The sequence below is a fragment of the Cervus canadensis genome, chromosome 11 (genome assembly GCF_019320065.1).
Source record: "Cervus canadensis isolate Bull #8, Minnesota chromosome 11, ASM1932006v1, whole genome shotgun sequence".
Lineage (NCBI taxonomy): Eukaryota > Metazoa > Chordata > Mammalia > Artiodactyla > Cervidae > Cervus > Cervus canadensis.
The window spans coordinates 37173914-37195496 of record NC_057396.1 but is presented as its reverse complement, the minus strand read 5'-3'; the positions used below and the strand labels follow the sequence as shown (position 1 = coordinate 37195496).

The 21583-nt window shown below is 47.4% G+C and overlaps 1 protein-coding gene across 6 annotated transcripts in view; it reads left to right on the top strand.

Moving 5' to 3' along the window:
* MICAL2 (microtubule associated monooxygenase, calponin and LIM domain containing 2) overlaps positions 1-21583 on the top strand; it is a 234764-nt gene that overhangs the window by 96530 nt on the left and 116651 nt on the right. For all 6 annotated transcript variants that reach the window (XR_006272148.1, XM_043482986.1, XM_043482985.1 and 3 more), the window contains exons 5-15: positions 414-530; positions 2185-2286; positions 5418-5573; positions 8632-8732; positions 12979-13236; positions 14405-14520; positions 15371-15497; positions 16566-16656; positions 17737-17884; positions 18904-19103; positions 19619-19725. Coding sequence is in view for 5 of the 6 variants with exons in the window: in XM_043482986.1 (XP_043338921.1) it covers positions 414-530; positions 2185-2286; positions 5418-5573; positions 8632-8732; positions 12979-13236; positions 14405-14520; positions 15371-15497; positions 16566-16656; positions 17737-17884; positions 18904-19103; positions 19619-19725 (1523 nt within the window). In the remaining variant the exon portion in view is untranslated. The remainder of the gene's footprint in view (positions 1-413; positions 531-2184; positions 2287-5417; positions 5574-8631; positions 8733-12978; positions 13237-14404; positions 14521-15370; positions 15498-16565; positions 16657-17736; positions 17885-18903; positions 19104-19618; positions 19726-21583) is intronic.

Genomic DNA, 21583 nt, shown 5'->3' with positions numbered 1-21583 from the left:
ATTGCTAAAAAAAAATGCTAACCATGATCTGAGCCTTCAGTGAGTTGTAAGCTTTTTGTAATAGTAAACATCAAAGGTTACTGATCACAGATCACCATAACAAATATAATAATAATGAAAAAGTTTGAAGTATTTCTAGAATTGCCAAAATGTGACACAGAGACACAAAAGGAGCAGATGCTGTTGGAAAAATGACACAAGTCGACTTGCTTGATGGAGGGTTGCCATAGACCTTCAGTTTGTAAAAAAACATAATATCTAGAAAGTGCAGTAAAGCAAAATGCAATAGAATGAGGTATGCCTCTATATCGTTAGGCTCAGAAATCATATGGTAATCAGATAATGTTCTGCATACAAGAGGCGCTCAGACATTGTTCATGACAGTTCATCTCTTTCAACTTCCTTTTTAACAGGTATTCGTCAGTTGCAGCTCATCCTATTCAAGGTGGCCTTGATATTGGGAGTTGAAATCCATGTGAATGTGGAGTTTGTGAAGGTTCTAGAGCCTCCTGAAGATCAAGAAAATCAAAGTACAGTATAATTTTCCTTTTGGTCTAGAAATCAAATATTGTGAAATGGAAACAACATTTGCAACTCCCAGAGGATGATTCTGTAAGAATTATTCTGGGGCTGTTTGACATAATTCCATCAAAGGATATTTTACTGTTTTGGACCATTGCTGTCACTTTAGGTTTGTTCTTCAGCTCCCAGGGGACTTATTAGAGACATGAGTTTGATATCTGGGTAGGGGAGATCCCCTGGAGTAGGAAATGGCAAGCTACTCCAGTATTCTTGCCTGGAAAATTCAACGGGCAGAGGAGTTTGGTGGCCTACAGTCCATAGGGTTGCAGAGTCAGACACAGCTGAACACACACGCACATTAAACCTGTAATTTGGTTACCCTGTCACTAGGAGGCAGTACTTTGACAGATGAAGTCTAAGTAGTAGGTAGGAAAGAAAACATAGATTTGGTTATCTGATAAAATTCATCCACATGCTCTTCAAGCTGTGTGTACACACAGATATGTGGATATACTTACTGTACCTGTATGATATTTTAAAAATCTAGTAAAGAAAAATAAAGTTTTGAGAGCAAATGTGAAATAAATATTTGAAATATTATTTGGCCTATAATATTTTTAAGCTTTATTGAAAAATAATTTATAAATCATAAAATTCATCTATTTTAGGTATGTCATATTGAGTAATTTTTCTCTTGTCCCTTTTAGTATTTTATAAAAATTCTGATCTTTTATATTCACCATGGCCAGAGTTTGTTCACGATGCCTCTATATCTTAATATCAAACTCTTCTGCTGCTGGACAGGGCTTTCAATTTTGGGTCGAGTTTTGTGTCAGAGACCTTGTAGTTTCATACACAGGTTACAATCCTGAATTCTCCTGTCCTTTGCCCAGAATATTGACATTTTAGGGGAGACATTAGTTGGCTCTTGTGGCAGGACAACATGTGTAATTTGACTTTGATCCCTGTGTGCTGTGCTGTGCTTACTTGCTCAGTTGTTTCTGACTTTTTGCAGCACCATGGACTGTAGCCCGCTAGGCTCTTCTGTCCATGGGGATTCTCCAGGCAAGAATACTGGAGTGGGTTGCCAAAGCCTTTCCAGGGTATCAAACAGACCCAGGGATCTTCCCAACCCAGGGGTCAAACCCAGGTCTCCCGCATTGCAGGCAGATGCTTTACCTTCTGAGCCTCCAGGGAAGCCCAAGATTACTGGAGTGGGTAGCCTGCCCCTTCTCCAGGGGATGTTCCCAATCCAGGAGTCAAACCAGGGTATTCTGAACTGCAGGCAGATTCTTGACCAGCTAAGCTACCAGAGAAACCCTCCCAGATCCCTAGTGTGTGTTAAATCCTAATTATGGGTAACCAGCAAGATTTCACCGGAAAATTGTTTCATAGACTCCCAGCCTTTATAGAGACCAGTAAAACCAGGCATGGAATTGGCACTGCTGGTTTACCTCTTCCTGGACTGAACTGAAGCTAAGCCAGAAGGACTCCAAGTTCAAGTGTGAATCTGAACAGTCTGGGTCTTTCCTTTGGAGCCTCTGCCTGGGGTGCCTGTACCTGGTGGCATTGTCCATTTCTCATGGCCAACACAGGGGGCATGTAATCACTTTGTCCTTCCATTGCTCACTGCCAGCTCATCTCATTTTTCTGTCCTGGCAGAAATTGGCTGGCGGGCAGAATTTCTCCCTGCAGATCACCCTCTGTCGGAATTTGAGTTTGATGTCATCATTGGCGCGGATGGCCGCAGGAACACGCTGGAAGGTGATGACTCTTCTTGGGGCTGAGAATGGAGGGATGGGGGTGGGAAAGGGTGTATCAGGAAAGTCATGGAGAATGGGTGTAAGATGGTAGGTGCCAAAGCTGGATTGGGGGTCTTGATAGAAGGGCAAACTGCCCTGCTCTGCTTGGGGCTAAGCATTTAGAGAAAACCATTTAATTCTCTCTGAAGCTCAGTAATTTGTGAATAGTAGGACCTTTCAGAACATTGCTATAAGGACTGGTCTAAGACTCATATGTAACAATGCTTTTTAAAGGTTAAGCACCATGGAAATTAAAAGAAAAAATCAATATACATTTATTGAACACCTGCTAGTGTGCAAGCCAGGGTGCTAAGTACTTTCATACTTCCAACTAAGAGAATCATTTTATACTCTTGATGGTATTGGTTTACTGTGAAGTATAATACCCTAGAAGGAGAACCTCATCTCTTCTCATAACTTTACAACATGCTTACTGCTGGGTAGTAAGATAAGTTTAGCCCAAACTGTCAAGGAATAAAGCCACCCTCTGCTTCTAAGTTTGGAAGCATAACACGTTTTTTAGGGGAGAATCTAGAATCTATTAGGACCCCGGTTTGAAGACCAACTGGTCCCCCATGGCATCTCTTGGGCTGAGGACAGGTCTGTTTTTCAAGCTTGCCTTGCTCAAAGGCTACAGCCTGCAGATGACTGCCAGGGAGGGCACCTTCACTGAGGACAGAACACCCTCCCCGAGCTAGGGTTGATCTGCCAGACCTCAGAAGTGCGGTCCTCCTAGCCAAGGCCCTTCCCACCTACTGCACAGTGCTGCTCCTTTCCTTTCTCTCCGTTTCCACACCCACTCCCCCACCCCAAGCAATCAATATTGGATATTGATTAAAAAATGTTTAAGCTGCCAACCTGAATATCGTACTGTTAGTTTATGAAGAACCAAAATGAAGGAGTGTTGAACAGAAACTCAGGATTTTTAATCAAAGAGATTTTTGGCAAAGAAGTTGGGAATCACCTTGCTCGTGGTAGAGAACCTGCCTACCAGTGCAGGAGATACAGGTTTGATCCCTGGCTTGGGAAGATCCCCTGGAGGAGGGCATGGCAACTCCACTCCAGTTTTCTGGCTTGGAGAATCTGCTGCTTAAAGGAGCCTGGAGGGCTACAGTCCATAGGGTCACAAAGAGTTGAATAGGACTGGAGCGATTTAGCATTAGCATGAGGCTTAGCATATGCAAAGAGGAGGGGAATCCCCCACTGGTGCTGAAGACAGTGGTTTTGTCTGCTAGCAAGACAAATGCCTTGAGTTGAGCTAAGTAAACAGCAGTCAGTACCTGGGGCTGGGGTGGAAAGGAAATTCAGGACTGCAGGAAAAGATAGATGCTAAAAAGTAAGGGGATTAGAAGGTCTATTGAAACAGAACCACCTGTTGGTGATCCTGTGTGTAATCGCCTGTGATATTGTGATTTATAATAAGGCAAATATATCTGGGTCTTTGTCCCCTTTCTGGCACAGCGCCCCAAACCCTTGGAATTTCCTGAGTGATAAAAGCAAGAGGAGCAAAAAAAAAAAAAAAAAAGCAAGAGGAGCATCTTTTGTTATGATATTTGTCTGTGGTTCCTGAAAACATTTTAGAGCCATAAATGTGAAATGGCTGTGTTGTTATTCATAACAATCTCCTTTCCACCACATCTGAGTATATGTTAATGAAGTGAGTTTTGGAAAGCACCTAAGAAAGGGAGGGGACTGGTTGCCCAGGGAGCCAAAAAAATGATTAGAGGGTTGGAAATTTTAATCCTATCCCCTGACCTCATGGGAGGGGAGAGGGTCTAGAGATGGACCTCAGTGACCAGTGATTTAATCACTCAGGTGTCTGGAATAAAGCCTCCAGAAAAAAAAAAAACCAAAGGAAAGTGTGTCAAGAGCTTCTGGGTTGGTGAACAGGTGAAGGTTTGCAGAGAGTAGTAGCATGCTTGGAAAGGGTATGAAAGCTCTAGCTTTCCCTACACCTTGCCCTAAGCATCTCTTCCACCTGGCTGATCCTGAGTTATTTAGTAAGATATTCTCTGAGTTCTGAGAGCCACTCTAGAAAATTAATCAAACCCAGGAGGGAGTTCTTGAACCTACAATCTAGAGCTGGTTAGTCAGAAGCATTGGTGGCGACAAGGGCTTATAACTGGCATCTGAGATAGAGGACTGTCAGTGGGACTGAGCTCTTAACCTGTGGGATCTGATGTTATCTCCATGTAGGTAGTGTCAGAATTGAGTTGAAGTGTAGGACACACCACTGCTATCCTGAAATTGCTGGTTGGCGTGTGAGGGAAAAGGAACAACAACAAAAAAAAAACACATTGTAATTGGGTGCAGAATTCTTACAGCCATTAAAAAAGTGATTTCAATGTACACCACTGAAAACTATAAGAACCTCAATTAGTCACTGAACTAAAACAATTGCAAGTTGGAATTCCATCTACCCATTATACATATATTGAGTGAGTACTAAATGCCAGTCGCTGGACTGGAGACTGAAAGAGAATCTGTTAAAAAAATCTCTGTTCCACAGGAATTCAATCTCATAATTCTACTTAGCAAATGGGGAAAAACATGAAAAGTGCTAACACAGTAGTTTTAATTGTGTAAGTTTAAATTGCATGTGGGTCTTTCATGAGACTACCTTGTAGCAATGTCTGTATCTGCTTCTTCTAAAGATAATCTTTCCATGGGTGGTGGTGGGGTTGGTTTCAGGATGGTTCTAGGGCACTATATTTATTGTACACTTTATTTCTATTATTATATCAACTCTACCTCAGATCATCAGGCATTAGATCCCAGAGGTCGGGGACCCCTGTTCTAAAGGATGAGCCCTGTGATTGTCCACTGGAGAAGCACACTGTTGCTTTGGAAGCCTAACCAGGATAACTGGTCCTAGAGATTTGGGGGAAGGAAAAAATTCCACTGAGAAAAGCCTCCAATGGGTTTCTTTCTCAGAGACAAACCTTAGCATTTCTGTCTGCCTCTATACTCTAGATCCAAAATTCTGGTTTCACTGTCCCATGGGCCATCTGAGAGTAGCTTTCTCAGTAATCTTTCCCAGTTTTCACATCAAATCCAGAAGAAAGACTCACTTTTCCCCTTTTCCTCACACAGGGTTCAGAAGAAAAGAATTCCGTGGGAAGCTGGCTATTGCAATCACCGCCAACTTCATCAACAGAAACAGCACGGCTGAGGCCAAGGTGGAAGAGATTAGCGGCGTGGCTTTCATCTTCAATCAGAAATTTTTTCAGGATCTTAAAGAAGAAACAGGTGGGACCTTCACATTTCTCCAAACCAGGCTATTGTTCATGCTTCTCTGTTCTATATAGGGGTTGGAGTGGAGTGGAATGGGGAGGGGTGCGGGCACTTGGCTTTCCTAGCTCTTGGGACCGAGAGACTCACTCTGGTATAGTGGAAGGAGGGGTTTCTCTTTAGGATAATAATGGACAGAATTCCTTCAGGGACAGAAAGGATTCTTGAGGGAAATTTCTAGATGCTGTCCATGAAAATAGATAACCATTTATTTAATGGTTAATAGATAACCATTTATTTATTTAACCATCTATACTCAGGAGACATTTACTGACTGCCTGTCATATTTGCTGTTGTTCAGTCACCAAGTCGTGTCTGACTCTTTGCGACCCCATGGACTGCACCACGCCAGCCCTCTCTGTCTCTTACCATCTCCTGGAGTTTGCACTCAACTTCATGGGCTACACAGTTGAGGTGGACATGGTCTTCTCCCAGTAGTGGCTCCTTGTCTGGGGAGAGACAGCCACATAAAGCATCCTGACACAGGCTGGGGAATCTGTGCCCTAAGGCAGTGTGGGGTTCCAGGAGCACTCTGGTGGGCAGCCAGTAACCTGTGGGTGGTCCAGAAAGAGGCCTAGGTGCTTTTACCAGTGTACCAGCTGCCCTTCCCTCCAGGGATGGTCAGGGATGTGGAGGGTGGGTCGCAACACCCAAGGGCATCGGTTGTCTCTCAACCGTGGGACTTGAAGAAAGGACTCATTGGTTTCCTCAACAAATATTTATTGAACACCTATCATCCATTTCCCAAGGGCATGAGATAGAGGAGTGGGCAAAACAAACAAAAATCCCTCTTTCGGAGTTTATATTCTATAGGTGTTGTGGGGGTGGGGGGTGAGCATCAACAGGCAAATCAATTACTAACATGTCAGGTGGTCTGTAAGTATAGTGGAGAAAAAATGATGCAGGCTGAGGGAGAAGGGTGAAACTCCTGTTCCCAATTGAGTAAAATTCAGATTTTTTTCCCTTTCTTTTTAACCTGACTTTGAAATATATATATTTCTCCTTGAAAAGGCAGTGTAACAATGTTAAATAAAACTTTTATACTAAAAATAAATCATTAACACCCAGCAAGTAACAATCATTGTCATGTAATCCTTTTCGGTAATTCTCCACTGGCATCCTGACTTTTTACATGGCTGGAGCTTTCACCATAGTGTCAGTACTGTTATTCTGCTTTTCTAATTCAGCATCACATTTTAAAAGTTGCCCATTGTGCCCAGTCCTCCTGATGGTCAGGTTTGTTTGGAATAGCTCATGCAGTGAATTTATTGTCACTCACTGCTGAAGCATTTAAACCAGGGGTTGGCTAACCATGACTTGCCATGCATTTTTGTATTGCCTTCAACCTAAAAATGATTTTAATATTTTTTGAATGGCTGCAGAAATAGCAAAAGAAGAAATTTAAAGGAAAAATTTAAAATTTATGAATTCAAGCTTCATCGTCCATCAATAGAAGTTTATTAGAATACAGCCAGGCCAGTTTGTTTACCTTGGTGCCATGAGGGCTTGCAACATAGACCAGATAGCCCTCAAAGCCAAAATATTTACTCTCTGGCCCTTTACGGTAAAAGTTTACAGGCTTCTGATTCAAACTTTTCAGTTATTTACTGTTACTGATAAAACTGCTGTTTGATTATTTCAGTAAGGCACTTTTCTAGGAATGGGATTAGTTATTGAGCCACACTCTGCCTCTCACTGTCCACAGTGATGTGTGTCCACTGCATGACCTTCTGAGTGTCACTATGGTGGCATTATTTTTTTTTTAAAATATTTCCTTCCAGCGTATTATGCCCTTTTGAATGATTTAAAAATTCTCCAGCCCTCCCTTCCCCTCAAAAACCAAGACAATAAACAAACCACCAAATATAAAGTATGACAGGATATTGAGTGTGTTTTTCCAAATATTTCAATGAGCTTCCTTTACACTTTGTTGCCGTCGTCACCTTTGGCCGTTTTTCGACAACAATGCCCTCACAGAGTGAGGGCAGTGAATTTCCTGGATCCTCTGGGGGGCCCTACACATGGATGGCTGTTTCCTATTTAACGGTAATAAAGGGGTTTCCATGGTTACCCAGCACGCCTCTGTGATAACTGCTAAGTTGCCTTAAACCTGTTCCTTTTTCTCCTAAGAAGCCACACCAGTGGTTCTCAAACTTGAGGGTGAATCAGAATCACCTGTAAGGCTTCTTCAAGCACAGATTGCTGGCCAGACCCCCAGAGTTTCCCATTCTGTAGGCTGGGGTCAGGCCCTAGTTGTTTGCATTAATACGTTTTCAGATGCTGCTGCTGCTGCTGGCTAGAGATCCTACTTTGAGAAACACTGAGCTAAGTTGTTATTTTATGGCATTGTTTTAAATGGAGAAACCTAGTCTAAAAATTAGTCTTTCGCAGTTGGTGGGAAGTACAAAAAGATACAACCCAGTCCTCTGAATTGCTCTACCAGAGCCACCTGGGTTTTCACACGTAACAGGAGGATGGTAGGAATGTCTCTTAGTCTTTGGGGAATTCACATAGCTCTTGCATCTCTGTTCACATGGAGGAAACAGTGGACAGGACTTGGATTCAGACAGACTATGGTTCAAATCCTGGTTCTGTTGCCACCTAACTGCCATGCCACGGACAGCACTGTGCCTTTCTGCAGCACGTGCTCAGCTCTGACTTGGAAATGCTGGTCCGCAGCCCCGAAGAGCTTTGTGAGTTTTAAAAGAAATAGAGGCTTAATTGTATTGCATTATATAAATGTATCAAATCAGTATGTTGAACACCTTAAACCTGCACAAAGGTATACCTCAATTTAAATAGAAAATAGTATCTTTGTGGGACTATGAAGGCTGTGTTGACTTGGGTAAATTCCAGCACTCGACTTTATCTTTGCCAGCCTTGTATATCTTCAAAATTTGTCTGACACAAATATTTTGCAGATAAATAATGAGACCTATAATGAGACAAAGCAGGACTCCTAACACACGGTAGGCACTGAAGAAGTAATACTGTGTCCATAACCTTCTCTTTTCAGGGATTGATCTTGAGAACATTGTTTACTATAAGGACTGCACCCACTATTTTGTCATGACTGCCAAGAAGCAGAGCTTGCTTGACAAAGGTGTCATCATTAATGTATGTATCTCTTATCTCTTGGCTGTGTATCCATCCTGTCTTTCCCTTTGGGACCTGGGCTGGCAGCATCAGCGAGTGTGGGAGCAGAAGTTATTCTGCCAGAAACTGAGTCGGGGTGGGGGGAAGAGGGACTATAGGGGAAGGGACCACCCCCTACCAAGTCCTCCTTGGTGGCACATGAATGTTGGATGGAGGAGCCCACACTAACAATAAGAGGCAGGGGTGTTTCTGCAGAGAGCTGGACTGGGGGGTTGCTAAGATTCTCACCCAGGTGTTAGTGAGGGTCTTTACCACGTGTCTCATTTATCCCTTCCTCCTTTTCTGGGCTGTCACACGTAATTTGGAGGCAGATGGTGGTTCCTTGTCCTAGTGGGACATACGCACATTTACTTGTGAATTTCACGTTGTGGCCCCATTGTCATGGTCTGGGGGAAAGCTTTATTGCAGTCAAGAGGACTCAAGTTGAATCTTGGCTCTGCCATATATTAACTCAGGACCATGACTAAGCTGCTTGTCTTCTCTGAGCCTCAGTCTTCCCATCTGCAGAATAGGAATAATAGGTTCTATCTAAAAGGATTGTTCAGAGGAATACATTTTAAAATGTATGCAGAGCACTTGACATGTTGCAGGTTTGTAGATTCCCTCCATAACTTCTCTGCCTGGTTTGGACACCTGCTCTTTTGTCCTGCTGTTCTTCCTGGCCCCTGTTTCCTGCTTTTGCACCTTCCTGCTTATACAGAGAACAGGGCTGCAAGGAAAGAGCACATGGAGTGACCGGCCCTGGGCTGACAGCTTCTTTGGTCAGGGTTCAACCCTTCCAGAGCCCTGGTTGCTGCCGCCACTGCTGCTGTGGCCCTAAGATAAGGATCGTGCAATCCAAGGTCAGCCTGCTCTCAGGGTGTCGGCCTGTAGCCCAGGCAGCATGGTGACCATTCATTGACGCTTGTCAGAGAAGAATGTGCCTAGCCTCATGCCAGTTTGTGTTGGCAGCCGGCTGGGCAGCTTTAGTAACCCAGCCCTCCCCTGGGCCTCCTCTGCATCGGCTCAGGGCTTTGCTGAGAGCCTGAGTCGCTGGACAAGAGGCTGGGAATGGGACGGGGGTGGGGTGAATAAAGCCAACTCAGCCCAATCAGCAGATGTGGGTTTCAACATCTGGTGCCCCACTGCTGACCCGGTCTGGGGGAGGTAAGGCCGTGCCCCCTTTTTCCCTCTGCTCTACAGATGTGCCTCCCAAAATTACGTCCCCCATTGGGATGCCTGTGTCAGATAGTGAAGGACTATTTAGGGCCCAGGGTGCAGGTAAGGTGGGTACCTTAGCTTGGAAGGAGCTACAGATGTTCTTCTTAGCCCATCTCTGAGGAGTCAAGCCAAGTTTGAATTAGGGCTCCTGTGTCACTGGCTGAGAACTCTGGCCTTCTGGGATGCTGAGGCTCCTCCTGGTCATCCCAGGGTATTTGTCCTGGCCACAACATGTTGCTCGTGGTGACTTGATTTTTTGGCATTGCCAAAGCCCCTCCATGCTCCCCTCAGGCTCTGTGCCATGGCACAGGTGGGTGGGAACTTCGAGCTTTGGTCCCATAATTACTGCAGGAGCTGGGGGCCCATGGTTGTCCCCATCAAGGCCTTCCTTCTGCCTCAGAGAATCTGGGAGCATCATCTGAGCTGGTGCAGAGGGTCCTTGAGGTATAAGACATGAACTCTAGAAATTGGAAGCCAGACTGGACATGGGCGAACTAGACACCATTTGGTTCAGGGGCCTTGCATGGAGTCTCCAGGTGTCCAGCCAAGCTCTATAGTATTTGCACAAGCTGAGACCCGACCTGTCTACCCCAATCTACTTAAGTTGCCATTCTTCACTTGCTCCCAGAGGAATGGCAAATCCTGTTTTCCTGTGTCTATATGGGCCAGCATCTTCCTTGAGATACATAATGTGTTGAGCGAATGTTTGTTGAATGACTGACTGGCCTGCTTCCCCATCTATTCCTGCTGATCTCTGGGCCTTTTTCTATGACTACCGAAGGGAGAGTAAAGTTTCTCCTATAGGAGCCCTGCCTCCGGGCTCTGAGCTGCGTCTGTCCCTCCAGGCCCCTGCCTCTGCTGGCCCATGAACATGCAGGCTTGGTCTTAACCCCAGTAGAAGGGAGCTTGGTGGCCAGGAGTGTGAGGTGGACAGAAGCACATCACAGTTGGTCTCCCTGTGCTGAATCCGCCCTCATTTGAAGCAGTGAACAGGTGTTACCTAACCTTCTTTTCTGGTCTACAGCCTCCTTCCACCTCCACACCTTGGGGTAACTATTCTTCCTGTTGGATTCCCCACTCTTCTCTCATGCTTCCTGCTTCCCTCTCTCCCTCCCCGCCTCCATCTAGGACGCAACTTCTCTTGCCTAGGCCTGTGCAAAATGATGCCCAAATTTACCTCCTGCCTGTATCTTCATTTAGCGCTCCTTCCTTGGCTCTACCCTCTTTCTTACAGCCCCATTCCCACTTTTTTCTTTCATCCTTGTACTTGCCTGTTTCCTACACGTCTGTTCTACCATCCACCCTCTCACCTGGGACCTCCAGCCCAGCAAGACCCCTTGGTTCCTCCCAGCAGCCCTGGGGCAGGTGGCTGTCATCCCAGCACAGTGGGGGTCCGCCCCTTGGCCAGATCCCCACAGTCTTGCATGTGGCATCAGCACCAGTGCCACCTTCACCCTAAGTGTCCACTTTCATCCGTCACCCAGTCCTCCATAGTGGTGCTTGTGGCACATTTTGAAGAGGGGATATTTTTGAGATTTCTCCATTCACTCTCCCATACCCTCAGGCAGGAGAGTGATCTTGTGATGTAAGAATTGGTATGAGAAAGGAAAGCGAGTCACAGGAGCTCCAGCTGTGACCCAACAAAGGGCTCTTGGGCCAACGCTGGGTTCAATTTAGTGGACGTGGTTTGGATGTGGAAATACTGGAATTTGGGGGAAATCATGACTGTTGGGAAAATTGGCACTGTAGGTCGCTGTTTGTGGTCGAGGCTGTGCCATCTAAGACCTTTGTAAATGCTCTTGCTGTTTGTTACTCTTGGGGTGTCCGGGATGCACTTCAGCACATACTACGGTTTGGCCATTGTTACTTATTCCAGACTGGAATCTCAGTCACTTACACTTCCCAATTCCGAGGCCCTGGGCTAGGGAGCCATGTACGCAGTCTCATTCAGTTCTCACATGATTCTGTGGAGCAGATTTTGTTCATTTCATTTTGCAAACTCAAATTTTACAAATGAGAATACAGAGGCTCAAACAAGTTCAATAACTTGCCCAAATTTACAGTCAATGCCATCAGTAAACAGAGATGGAGTTTGACCTGTTGATCTCACTGACGCAAGGCCCATGTTAGTCTTACTTGTCCTTGCCCCCCACCCCCCGCAAGGGGTTTGCGTGTTCTGTGTCATCTTTTGGGAAAGGTGGTCTTTTAGTTTCTGTAGCCACACTATGAGCAGATGTGGCTCTGGAAGATGTCCCAGAGATCATCGCCAGTGTCCCTCCAGGGTGGATATCCTAGTCCTCTAAGCTCAGGGCTCTCTACGTCCCAGTGGGAAAGTGCAACATTAACACTGTGCGGTCAAAGCAGGGCCCTGAGGAGCCCTTAGCCTCTTGAGAAAAGGGGTAACTCATCTTGGAGAGAAAGTTTGAGAGTTATGCCAGTTACCCGTTTCTTTTTCGGACTTGTTTGAACACTAGCCACAGCATTTCTGGACCACATTAGCTTAGCTTAGTTCATTGTAAAATCACTCCTCCTCACTTGCTTTTTTGTCTTTTCATTTCATTGAACGTTATCATGAGAACCAGCCGTATGACATATGCTTCTGTACTTCTGCAGGACCATTATTTACACTGTTCGTTATAACACACTGCTCTCTGTCAAAATTCCTATGTCAGACAGTTCTTTTAGAATTTAGTGCCAGGAAAAAATTGCCTCCCCTAGGAATTTCTATGCTTCCTTCTTTCTGATAAGGAAAGCCCTGTAACATATCTCATTTCCCTTTTGCCTTGGATGCCAGGAAGCTCAAAGCCAAATGTGATGCTTAATCATAACTCTCAACATTCGAGATGACTGGTTTGGTTCCTCTTTGTTCCCTGGGCCCCAGTTTTCTAGCTCTGTCTCAATTAGCCTTTCTGCAAATCCATTCCAAGTCCTTTTGCAAAGAAGTGGATATGACTCCTTGCCCTCTTGAGGGGCAAGTTGCTACGCTGTGCTCTTGTTCTTTCCCCAGGACTATATCGACACAGAGATGCTGCTGTGCGCGGAGAATGTGAACCAGGACAACCTGCTTTCCTATGCACGAGAGGCTGCAGACTTCGCCACCAACTACCAGCTGCCATCTTTAGACTTTGCCATGAACCATTACGGGCAGCCTGACGTGGCCATGTTCGATTTCACCTCCATGTACGCCTCCGAGAATGCGGCCTTGGTGCGCGAGCGGCAGTCACACCAGCTGCTCGTGGCCCTCGTGGGCGACAGCTTGCTTGAGGTACCTCCTGCGTTTGGAGTCCCCTGCTTCCTGCTGGAAGACAGATCCCCGCATTGCTTTTCTAACTGGCAGCATCTGCTGTCCTGAAGCCCAGGGGAAGGACAGGCTCTCAGCCAATTAGCAGGACTCTGCCGAACCCATCCTGGCCTCAGAACCTACCCTTTGACTAAATTCAGAGGAGTCAACTCTGCCTATGTACAGGCAGGAACACTTTCCCTTGCCCCTCTGGTTTCTTCTGGGCTGGCTTCTCAGTTGAAGCACAAAATTAAGTGGCCGTAGTCTAACTTCACAGGCCATCCTTCTTAAAGCTTGTAGATCCTGAGGCTTCCTCCTCCAGTCTGTGGATCTCTGTGGACTTTCAGCATAGAGTTCATATAGGAGCAAGAAAGGAGTGTTGGCCCTAAAGTCCATGGCCTCCTTGCTCAAAATTCTTCCCAGAAAATCTGCAGATGCTAGCATTCTTAGAATAAATGAATGCTTTCAGGAGGGGGAAATCTTTATCTGAATGTAAGCACTGACCAAAAAATGTTGATGCATGTATACCACGTTAGCATCAAATTTCAAACCATGCTTTGGGTGCACATGGAACAGTTTAGTTAGAGCTTAGCTTCATGAATCCATGCTTGTTCATCCCAGTGTGCAGACTCTGACCTAAGCTCCTTGCGTAAGCCCTCAGCACGCCCTCTGCTGCTGTCCCAGTCCTCCTTCCCAGCTTTCTCTCTCAGCACTGTCCTCCCACGCTCCCTGCTGCACCCAAACCAGACAGGCTGTTCTTCCATCGGGCTCCGTCATTTTCCTACCACCAAGCCTTTGCTCTCTGTTCTGGAATGGATCAGGATCAGAATCCTATCCATTCTTTAAAATTGGCATGAACATACCTCTTCCATGAAGTATTCTTTGATTCTGTCTGTGTCCCTCCCCAGTGTGGGAATTTGCCTCTGCCTTTTTGAGCCCCCAAAGCAGTTATTCTGTTCCATGTCATAGCACCCTTGCATAGACTTTATGCTACAGTTGCTTGTGTTTGTGGTGAATCCCAGTGATGTGCCTGTCACGTCTCTGTCCTCCCAGTGCCTCCCACAGGCCTGGCAAACACCAAATGCTGGATAGAATGGGATGTCAGGCTGGGAATCGCTGGAATCAACTGGAACTTTGTATGTGTCCTTTGTAGCCATTCTGGCCCATGGGCACTGGTTGTGCCCGCGGCTTCCTGGCAGCCTTTGACACTGCATGGATGGTGAGAAGCTGGGACCAGGGCACTTCGCCCCTGGAGCTTCTGGCTGAAAGGTGAGTACTGACAGCAGGACCCTCAGCTGGAGGCAGGGCCAAGTCAAAATTCAGGCAGGAGAGGGAGCAAGGCTGGATGAAATCTGGAGCACCTACCCCGCTCTGCCTGCCTTCCCACATGTGGCCAATTTGACCTTTGGTGTCCCCGAGGAATCCTCCATCATGACCTACCTCCGTCATGATCTACTTCCCTAGGGGCCAGGCTCTTAAGACTTGGATGCCAAAGAGAAATCTTCACCTTTCAGGGCAGCCCTGAAGTTGGGGTTCTCAGCACTGCTGATACACTGAGGAGCCGGAAGAGGTCTAGGGGAAGCTTCCATTGCAGCGCTGAGTCCCACTCTGTTGAGGGTTGGGTGCTCTGACCTCCTAGGCCTCTTCCACTGCTGAGATCCTGGGCTTCCTCCCAGACCCATGCTGCAGGCCACGTGGCTGTGACAGCTGGTGGACTGGGAAAAGTCAGGGCTGGCAGGTGGGGACAGGCCTTGGCTGGTCTTGGGTGTGGAGATCTGTGGTCATGGGGGAGCAGCCACAGGAGGCTGAGTGGCAGTTAGAGCAAAACCACAGGTCGCTGGGCTGCCAGCTGAGTCCCTGCCCTCTGCCCAGGGGAGGAGGCCAGCACCACCACCTCCCAGACTCCCTCCTGCTTCCTCCCAACCCTGTTGACCCTCCCTCGCTTTGTAAATCTCAGGAACCAGGAGGGCCAGGCATTGCTGGGAAGGGTTATGCAAACACATCTAAGAAGTTCTTGAGAACAGGGGAAGGGCAGCAGTGGGGGGGTGTAGGGAAGGGGTGGGACCGAAGGCCCGAAGTTGCAAGAGCAATCTTTGACCCCAGCTCTGCCTCCCTCCAGAGAAAGTCTTTACCGACTGTTACCTCAAACGACCCCAGAGAACATCAACAAGAACTTTGAGCAGTACACATTAGACCCAGGAACGCGGTACCCAAACCTCAACTCAAACTGTGTCAGGCCCCATCAGGTAAGGCCTTGCCTGGAGTCCTGTCTGGGCCACTGTGCCCTGAGAGGTAGGAAGGGGTGGTCACCTAAAATCTTGGCACAGTCCTGGGACCAAGGTCACCAGTGCCTCTTGGCCTAAGGGTGGGGCAGTTCCTCTCTCTAGGAAAGCCACAGGGTAGAGTCAGCATCTTTAGCCCACAGGAAAGAACTGGAACATGTAGGTGTGTGTCCACATATGTACATGTATTTACATGTTTGTTAGTTACTGGGCACATGCACTGCTGAACATGAAAAGTGAAAAGTGTTAGTCACTCACTCGTGTCCAAGTCTTTGCAACCACATGGACTATAGCCCGCCAGGCTCCTTTGTCCATGGAATTATCCAGGCAAGAATTCTGGATTGGGTAGCCATTTCCTTCTCCAGGGAATCTTCCCGACCCAGGGACTGAACCCCAGTCTCCTGCATTTGGATTTCCCAAGTGGCACTAGTGCTAAAGATCCCTCTTGCTGATTCAGGAGGCATAAATGAGAGATGCATGTTTGATCCCTGGGTCAGGAATATCCCCTGAAAGAGGGGATGGCAACCCACTCCAGTATTCTTGCCTGGAGAATCGCATGGACAGAAGAGCCTGGTGGGCTATAGTCCATGGGGTCACAAAGAGTCTGACACGACTGAAGTGACCTAGCACACACACTCCTGCACTGCAGGCGGATTCTGTATCATCTGAGCCACCAGGGAATTGGTGAGCATAGGCCCATTGCTGAGCATAGGCCTCTTGAATAATCTACTTGATCAAATATCAAGTCCTTTCCATCCGAAGTTCTAGAGTCTATTTTTTCTGTCACTGACTTAGAGTCACACAAGCTCTGACCTCTTCAGTCAGAGGAATTTTAAAAATCTGCCAATTACCTACATTCACACTTGACTTCCCCCACATTTGGGTGAATAACAGATCCATAGCTCTGTATCAGATTGCTGGTTCCCTTACCGAAGGGTCGTGCCCTTCAGTGAGAGAGGAAAAGGGTTCAGAGGCCCTGTGACTACGATTTGGGGAAGAACTGGCAGACAGTTGTGTTCCCTCTCCCCCTAGGTGAAGCATTTGTACATTACTAAGGAGCTGCACCAGTATCCTCTTGAGAGGCTGGGCTCAGTGAGGAGATCCGTCGGCCTCTCCAGGCGAGGTAAGAGGCCTTCCTGGGACCCCAACTCTGCAGGGAGCAGGCTGGCTGGGGGGCAGGTGGGGCCCAGGCCGTGCAGCCAGCCTGGTTCTGATGCAGTGACCTTGGCCAGGTGCCTCTCATCTCCGCCCTTCAGTTTCTTCACCTGTAAAATCGGGACAGGACAATACCCCCCATGGCATCACTGTGTAGAGTGGAGGCGAGTGCTTGGTACATTAAAGTGAACTGGAATGACTTCCTGGGACTTGCTTTTCTTTTCCTGTTGTTTCCAGTCTGAGGAGTCTTGACTCCTCAGTTAGATAACAAGCTCCACATGCTTCGCTCCTTTACTGGTCCTCCGGGGCCTGGCACAGCACTGGGCACAAGGCCGGTGCTCAGTGCAAAAGGAAAGGAGGGTTAAATGGCTAACTTCTCAGTGTCCATCCAGCTGTGCTCAGGTCACCATCCTGCTTAAAGATGCACCAGCTGCCCAGACCTTGTGTCCTGCCTCCCACTCCTCGCTGCCCTCCACATTCACATGCCCCACTGCTACTGGCCCTTTGATAAACCATTTCATGTAACCTGGCAGCCTTTTATAGATTCTTTGCCGTGTCACAGTCCTTGTCTCTTCCCTGGAGATCTTCTCTGTCTTAGACACTCTTCTAGAAGCAGCTCATATGTATCTCCTCCATGACTCTTTCTTTGGTGAATTCCCTGGAGCTGCCAGACTCTAGCAAACCCGTTCCCCTGGCATCAGGTTTCTCCACCATTGTCACCCATTTCTGCATCTGTCTTCCCTACAGGATAAACACGCTATTGACAGAGTCCATGTCTTCCTTACTTCTATATTCCTGACCTCTAACCAGGACCTGGACAGAATAGGGGTCTTAGGGACTCTTTACTGCAAGAGACCATGCTTCCTGTCCCAGCATCCTGCATGCTCTCAACAGGACCCCTACAGGGGCTGCATCCATGCCCACAGCCCCTCACTTTCATACTTTTCCTCCTGGTCCCCACCCATGGTGGCAGATGAAGCAGGTCCCCAGGGTAGCTGCTGAGATTTCTGCAAAGCACTTCACCACTATCCGTCTCCTCCTACTGCAGAGTCGGACATCCGGCCCAGCAAGCTCTTAACCTGGTGCCAGCAGCAGACCGAGGGCTACCAGCATGTCAATGTCACCGACCTGACCACATCCTGGCGGAGTGGTCTGGCCCTGTGTGCCATCATCCACCGCTTCCGGCCTGACCTAATGTGAGTCTGGGGCCCCGTTGGAGCTGGCAAGCTCCTTACTTCTCAAGGGGACCCTGGAGACAAGGGAGACCAGGGCTGTTCTACATGCAGAATCCTTGGTTCAGCATTGTCTTCGCATACTTTGGATTTGAGTTTTTTTCTTAAATTTGTTCTTTTCCCTTTGCATTGGTTACTCTGCCTGCAGCTTGTCTGATCTGTGAGGAGCTAAAGTGGCTCAGATTCACGAATTGATTGCACTTATATTCCAAACCATCATCTTTTGGGAAATTTGAGCATTTGCGCCTTCAAGTGGTAGCCTCAAGAGAGGACTTCGGGGCAAGACTTAATTCTGGGAACCAATTTGAGGTTTTACAACCGAAAGAATTAGATTTGAGACTCAGATCTGTTAGCTGTATACTGTTGGGCAGGCCCCTTATCTTCTCTGAGTTTGCTTCTTCATCTATAAATTGGAAATAATAGCAAGGTCATTAGGAAGTTTGGATTATGTTTGTGGAAATGCTTTATGATGTCAAAAGCACTATATGTCTATTCTGTTGTTTTTATATCAGCTGTAGTGTAACCTCACACCCATGAGCAAATTTGTCCAGAAGGCTGGATGGCAACCTAGTAAAGGTTCCCAACTGGTACCTTTAGGAATTGAGGTTGCCTCAAGAAGGGGACAGGGCTCTCACTTGTTACTTTATATAACTTGATTCTTTATTTATAAGAAGCTCATATTAGTTTTGTAATGAAAAGAATATATGGGAACTACTTAAAAATAAAATAGCTCATAGATTTTCCAATCATTTTCTTATGTTTTCAACCCATGACATTCTCATGGCCTAGATCTGATTTGGTCCCTCCCTGAGTGAGAACAGGGTTTACTTCTTCTGGCTGAGCCCCGCTAAGGGCTCGGGGGTGGTGGTGGAGGGATCCGAGTGGGAACAGTGTCCCCTGCAGTGCTCCTTACGGCTGAGGTTGTTCAGCTCTTCACCCCTCTCCATCCTCTCCCTGAACTTCACTTCATTCTGATTCTCCAGCAACTTTGACTCTTTGAACGAAGACGACACTGTGGAGAACAACCAGCTGGCATTTGACGTGGCAGAGCGTGAGTTTGGCATCCCCCCACTGACCACAGGCAAAGAGATGGCATCGGCCCGGGAGCCCGACAAGCTCAGTATGGTCATGTACCTCTCCAAGTTCTACGAGCTCTTCCGGGGCACCCCTCTGAGGCCTGTGGGTAAGGACCTGCTTTTGGACGAGGCTTTCCCTGCCCCCGAGCCGTCTCTGCTCTGCACCTACAGCTCGCTGCCCTCACACTGATGGCCTCTGTTCTGGGGCTGACCCCTGCCCCCCCTTTGCCTTTGAGCCTAAATAGGGGTGGACCCTGTGCTCGGGTTCTATTCCCCGGGAGAAGGGAATGGCAACCCACTCCAGTATTCTCTCTGGGAAATACCACGAATGGGAGGAGCCTGGCAGATTACAGTCCATGGGGTTGCAAAGAGTCGGACGCAACTGAGCGACTAACACTTTCTGTGTGTAAGTGGGTCCTGTGTGGCAGGTGTCACATGAGACCTGCCCTTGTCACCGGGAGGTCACTGACAGAGTGGCACCAGCTCCCTACACAGGCCACCGGCAGCTTCAGTTGGGGGTGAGGGAGTTACTTTGGAGGGACTTTGTCTCAGTGACACCCCCTGAACTCTGGGGGAGCGTTGGCAGAATCCGAATCTCAGTCTGTCTTTTACTCCCTAACAGATTCCTGGCGTAAAAACTACGAAGAGAATGCCGACCTCGGCTTGGCCAAGTCATCCATTCCTCACCACTATCTCAACCTCACGTTTCCGAGGAAGAGGACTCCGCGAGTAAGTTTCAGTCTGGGGTTGTTTAATCTCTCTTTGCATGTGGATGGGGTGAGGGGAAGGGAAATGCCACGGGCTGGGTCTGTTTGTGCTGATAAATTACACAGATCGAGCGCTCATGAAGACATGAGTAGGACTCAGTCAACTTCCCTTGCACCGTGTAGCCAGCTTCAAAGTCTTCAATGTGGTTATAGGAGGGGCAGGGTAGAGAGTGAAGAGGACACGCCAGTGAGTATTTTTTTAAAGTAAAGCAGATTAGCTCTGCCTCCTAAGCAGGGAGGAGGAGATGGTATCTCACTTTGCTAAGCAGTTTAGATCAGGAACATGATGGCCATTTAGTAGCAGAGGTGGATGAGAGGCTACATTTACACATTCTGTTCCGTTCTTTTTTTTTTTTATTGTTATTTCATTCATTCAACAAATGTCTATTGGGCCCTACTTTATGCCAACTTTAAAGCTGAATGTTTTGTTAGTTTTTGAGAGGAGCAGATATACAGAGATGATTAATAAGTGGGCCGTTGCCTTTGAGGAGTTCAGAGCCTAATAAAGAGGTTCCCAAAGTTTCCTGACTCAGTGGCACCTTTCATGTCTTAGTCACTTTTTTCATACTGTTCCCAGATCAAAAGAAATACCTAAAAGTTTCATTTGCTAAGCATTTACATCCAAATATAATAACTTGGTAGGGGTGTTTAGCAAGGTATGTGACAAGCATCACCATGCTTCCCTAGAAAATTTAAAATATCCTGCAGCTCCTCTGTGAATTCACTATGGTGCCTGGGGGGGTGCATTGGTACATAGTTTGGAAACCCACAGGCCTAGTGAGAAATTGCAATTTTTTTTAAATTATTTATTTTATTTTTGGCTGTGATGTGTCGTCATCACTACATGTGGTCTTTCTCTCGCTGTGGAGCGTGGGGTTGTGGTTCTCAGGCTTCTCTTGTGGAGCATGGGCTCTAGATCATGAGGACTCAGTAGCTGTGGAGCACAGGCTTAGGTGCTCTGCGGCATGTGGAATCTTCCCAGGCCAGGGATCGAACCTGTGTCTCCTACACTGATAGGCGGATTCTTCTCCACTGTACCACTAGGGAGTCCAAGAAGTTATAATTTTATATGAATGGCTACATTTCCATGGAAGGTATAATACAAGTTGCTTTGATTGACGTGCCCATTTTATAGATAAAACGTCCACTCAGAGACATTAGGCTGCAAGGGTGTGCGCTGAGCTTACCTTCCCCCGCCCTCACTCAGCAGAGGACTGCAGGCCTCTGCAGGCGTCTCTGTGTCTCTGGATCGTCGACAGGCTCTTAACTGCTGGCCAGTCACGCCTTGTCCTGCCGGCCCCTCTGCCCAGGGTGGAGCTCAGGCCGTGTGGCCTCCTCTGTTTCCCTGGGCTGTGTGATCAGTGGTCACTTTTTCCACTGAGGGCTGTGCTCCCTGGAATGTAACAGTGGTTGTGCTGACATCAGGAGCTGGGTACTTAGTCCTCTGCAGGCCCTGTCTGTAGGAGGGGACAAATTGGGGATCTGGGGAAGCAGGGTGATCGGGTCAGCTCAGGTGTAAGCAGAGCAGCCGTACCCCATTGCTCTGTCCCCCTCTGCTCCCCAAGCCGCCCCACTCAGAGGCTCTGTGGGAGGCACCATAACCCACCATATGTCACACTGAGTGAAAGGTATTTTCTGGAGCCCAGTCGTTGGCTTGCCCCAACACAGCCCAGCTGCTTTTCCTCTGATGACCGAGGACCCCCTGCTTTGGGCTACTCCATCCCAGACAAGCCGTGCAGTCTCTCTGGAAGCTCTCTGAGCCACTTACCACTCTTCTCTGTTCACCCGATTTCTCCCACCACCTAGCCCACAACTGGGAA